At 30.0% G+C, this 3,633-nt stretch overlaps 1 protein-coding gene across 1 annotated transcript; it reads right to left on the bottom strand.

Annotated features, from left to right (window-relative positions):
• Positions 1-928: 928 nt before the first annotated feature.
• On the bottom strand, positions 929-2,540 carry LOC109212767 (ABSCISIC ACID-INSENSITIVE 5-like protein 4). The gene is made up of 2 exons (XM_019376445.1): positions 2,288-2,540; positions 929-1,275 (listed from the first exon to the last, which is right to left on the bottom strand). Exons 1-2 carry the CDS (start codon positions 2,538-2,540, stop codon positions 929-931), a joined length of 600 nt encoding a protein of 199 aa, XP_019231990.1.
• Between the last annotated feature and the right edge of the window lie 1,093 nt (positions 2,541-3,633).

Below are 3,633 nucleotides of genomic sequence, written 5' to 3'. Positions count from 1 at the left end.
GTAAATAAATAAATAAATAAATAAATAAATAACTGGATTTAAATTACAACTAATCTTAAAACATATTTCTTTACAAATATATTTATAAGGAGTTAGGCATACCTCATCTTTTCTTCTGGTTGCAACTTGAGCCTTGGCAAAGAAAAACAAAAAGAGTAAGTGATAATAATTAAAGATGTTATATGTGTATTTAATAATTCCACCCATAACCAATTTATATCCATGTGATTTTTATCTTTTTCTTTTTTGGGTAACAGTTTAAGATATATATATATATCGTCAGTGTAAGGCAGCGGAGAAGCTACACTCTTGTAAGGGTGTGGCCAATTGACTATCATTTGTCATAAAATGACACTGTATATATAAGTAAAATATTAGGTTTTAGAGATATATAATATATATTAAACATCCTTTGATCACCCCTCATCGTAAAATTATACTGTATATCTAGGTAAAATATTAGAATTTAAAGGTACATAATATATATTGAACATCCTTTGTTGAGAATTTTTTTTTTTACTTCTTTCAAGTTTGAACACCTTGGAGAAATTCCTGACTTCGCTACCGGTGTAAGGATTTTTATATCATCGGGTCACCTTTACCTGTTTTAACAAGTAATTATCTTATTTTCAAGATTATAAGTTATAAAGTACATTTTAAGGAGGTTTACCTGTAAAAATATTCTTTAGTGACCTGATAGCATTTAAAATTACTTACACTAATGATGATATAACTTAATAATATTTTCATCTTTCACCTTACCACAAGTAACTTGAGTTTTTCATTCTCTTCTCTCAATCGATTGAGTTCTATTTCCAATTCTGCTGTATATGCCTGCATCATACCAAACTTTACTTCATCAACCAATCAAAAGTCAAAACTTTCATATTGTTAAATTAGGAAAACAAAAAAATAAATTGAGACAAGATTAAGATGAAAAATTTGTTACCTGCTTTCTAGCTCTAGATCGTGCAGCAGATTCTCTGTTCTTAATCATTCGACGTTGTCTCTTTTCCATTACTGTTGCTTCTAATGAAACACTTGATGATCTTCTTCTGCTATTGCCAATTGGTTCACTAACATCTGATGCACTGTTGGATTTATCATTATTTTCTTTATTTGTTGTAGTGATTTGATCAGAAATCTGGTGGCCATTAATGAAACAGCCATTAACTTGTTCAAAGATTTGATGATGTGTTGAAGAAGAATCAGCATCTCCTTTGCCATTTTCAGCACACTTTGAGTGGCTAAGGAAATCATACCTTGAATTTTGTCCTGCAGGTCAAATGTTTCCATGAAAAGATGCATTATTATTTATTACTTTGAAATTTTGAATTTTTTTTCTCGGTTTTTGAATTTTTTCATCCGGTTTTCGATACCCATATTGGGGTCTCGACTAATCTAGATTCATGCTGCAAAATTAAATTAAAGTACTTTATAAAAAATTCACTAGAACAATTGCGTTTGACTTTTTTTTTTTTGTTTCCCATCCGGTGTTCAGTATCCATGTTGGGCTGACTGAATCTGGTTTGCGCCGAAAAATCCCACGTATAAATACTTCTATTTTTTGGTTCCCCCGATGTTTGGTACTCACGTAGGGCTCCCGACTAAATTCGGATTCATGTCGGGAAGTCCCACATTGGGAGGCAAAGCACTGCCTAACAAAGGCAACTCCATACTAAGGGCTTGAACTCGAAACCTTTAATTAAGGATGAATGAGTACTTGTCACTCCACTACAACCCTTATGGGTGTATCTGACTTTCTAATTAGTAAAGATGTCATTATTACGAACATATAAATGCTTGTGTAAAGTGGGGATTAAAATAGGGATGAAAAGTTAAAAAGAATAAAGTGAAAAGGTATGGCCTAGTGGTCAATAAAATGGATCTCAAATCATTAGGTCTTACTAGAGGCGAAGCTATGTGTGGTCAAGGGTGGTCAACTGAACACCCTTCGCTTAAAAATTATACAGTAAAATATTATTTAGTATCAATAACAAAAAATAGACTTTGAATACTCTTGCATAGCCCACTCATAAAGGGTATTCAAAAATTAAACACTTTTACTGATTTTCTGGCTTCGCCACTAGGTCTCACGTTTAAATATCAACAAAGAATATTAGGTAAATTCTTTTCATCTGTCCAATTCTTGATAGATAAATTACCTAGTACCTGTGTTGGTAGAAGGTGACAGATACTTTGTGAAATTATTAAGGTGCACACAAACATGTTTGAACACCATGGTTATGAAAAAAGGATAAAGTAAAAAGGTACAAATATATGTTACCTTCTTTTGTAGGAATATCTTGATTTGAATTGGGAGTAACTTGATTTCCTTCATTGTCCCAAAAATTATTTAGTAGGTCATCTAAATTCATAGACCCATAATTTCTTCCCTTCTTGCTTTGAAATTCATCTAAGGTTAGTGAAAATGCAGAATTATTTTGCCTGCTTGATGAAGCAATTGAATGGTATTTTGAAGATTCTGCTTCTAAATTGACTTTACAATAGTCAACACTTTCATTCTCAGAGACTTCCATTCCTTACCAACAACTTCGTCAAATCTCTGCAAATGATAAAAGGGTTAGTCTTAGTAGACGTTTGGACATAAAAACTATAATTAAAAAAAAAAAATATTTGGAGTTAAGTTGAAAAATGATATTTAGAATTTGAAATTATGTTTAGACATGCATTTCACTTGAAAATTTATTGCAGTTTATGAGTGGAGAAAAAAGTTTTTCCGACAATTTGAAAAAGTGGTCAAAATTATTTTTTGATTTTTGAAAATTTTCAAAACGTTGCAAAATTTTATGGACAAACACATTTTTGAAAAGAATTTTCAAAAAAAAGGGGAAAAAAAATCTATGGATGAGCGGGTGCTTAAGTGGGCGTTTGGACATAAGAATTGTAAAATTTCGGAAAAAAATGAAAAAAAATTTCAAGTGAAAATAATATTTGAAAAGTAGAGTTGTGTTTGGACATGAATATAATTTTGATTTTTTTTTTAAGTTTTGTGAGTGATCTGAATGAAAATTTTGAAAAAAAGTTTTTTGGAGTTTTTCAAAATTTCGAAAAATTCCAAAATCCATCTTCAAGTGAAAATTTGAAAATTTATGGCAAAACACTGATTTTGGAGAAAAGTAAAAAATTTTCAAAATAAGTTAAATTTTTCTTATGTCCAAACGGGCTCTAAGTTTCCTATCAATATAGACCAAAAGGTAAAAAGAAAAACTTAATATATCTCATGAATTTAATTCAATTTGTTATCTGAGACGCACTGAAATATAGGAAAAAGGAAAAAAAATCTTGAACGTCAAAAAAAAAAACAAAAAAAAAAAAAAAACACAGAGTTTTATGTAGGATTCAATTCAATAAATATGTAATACCTGAATTGCATCACTGTACTTTTTGACAAAAGGTTATTTAAGTGTGTTTATATATACACGAAAATCAAATGTGAATTTTTAGTCACAAAATCCCAAATATAAATTTTTGAAATTTTTTGATGGTGGTATATATTGTAAGAGGTGGACCGAGAATTTTTAATTAATGAGTTTTTAATTCTAAAAAGACATTTTGCTGAATTTTGGATAAACTATTCCACTAGAAACATGAAAGGGAAGAGGAAAATGG

Source organism: Nicotiana attenuata, unplaced genomic scaffold (assembly GCF_001879085.1).
Source record: "Nicotiana attenuata strain UT unplaced genomic scaffold, NIATTr2, whole genome shotgun sequence".
Lineage (NCBI taxonomy): Eukaryota > Viridiplantae > Streptophyta > Magnoliopsida > Solanales > Solanaceae > Nicotiana > Nicotiana attenuata.
The sequence above is the reverse complement of the archived record's forward strand: the minus strand, read 5'-3'. Positions and strand labels throughout refer to the sequence as shown.

What these genes read in the sequence shown, in the direction of transcription:
- LOC109212767 (XM_019376445.1), bottom strand. Translation starts at nt 2,540, where the DNA reads ATGGAAGTCTCTGAGAATGAAAGTGTTGACTATTGTAAAGTCAATTTA. An exon ending in AGATATTCCTACAAAAGAAG is followed by an intron (nt 1,276 to 2,287) that starts GTAACATATATT and finishes TTTGACCTGCAG; the next exon opens with GACAAAATTCAAGGTATGAT.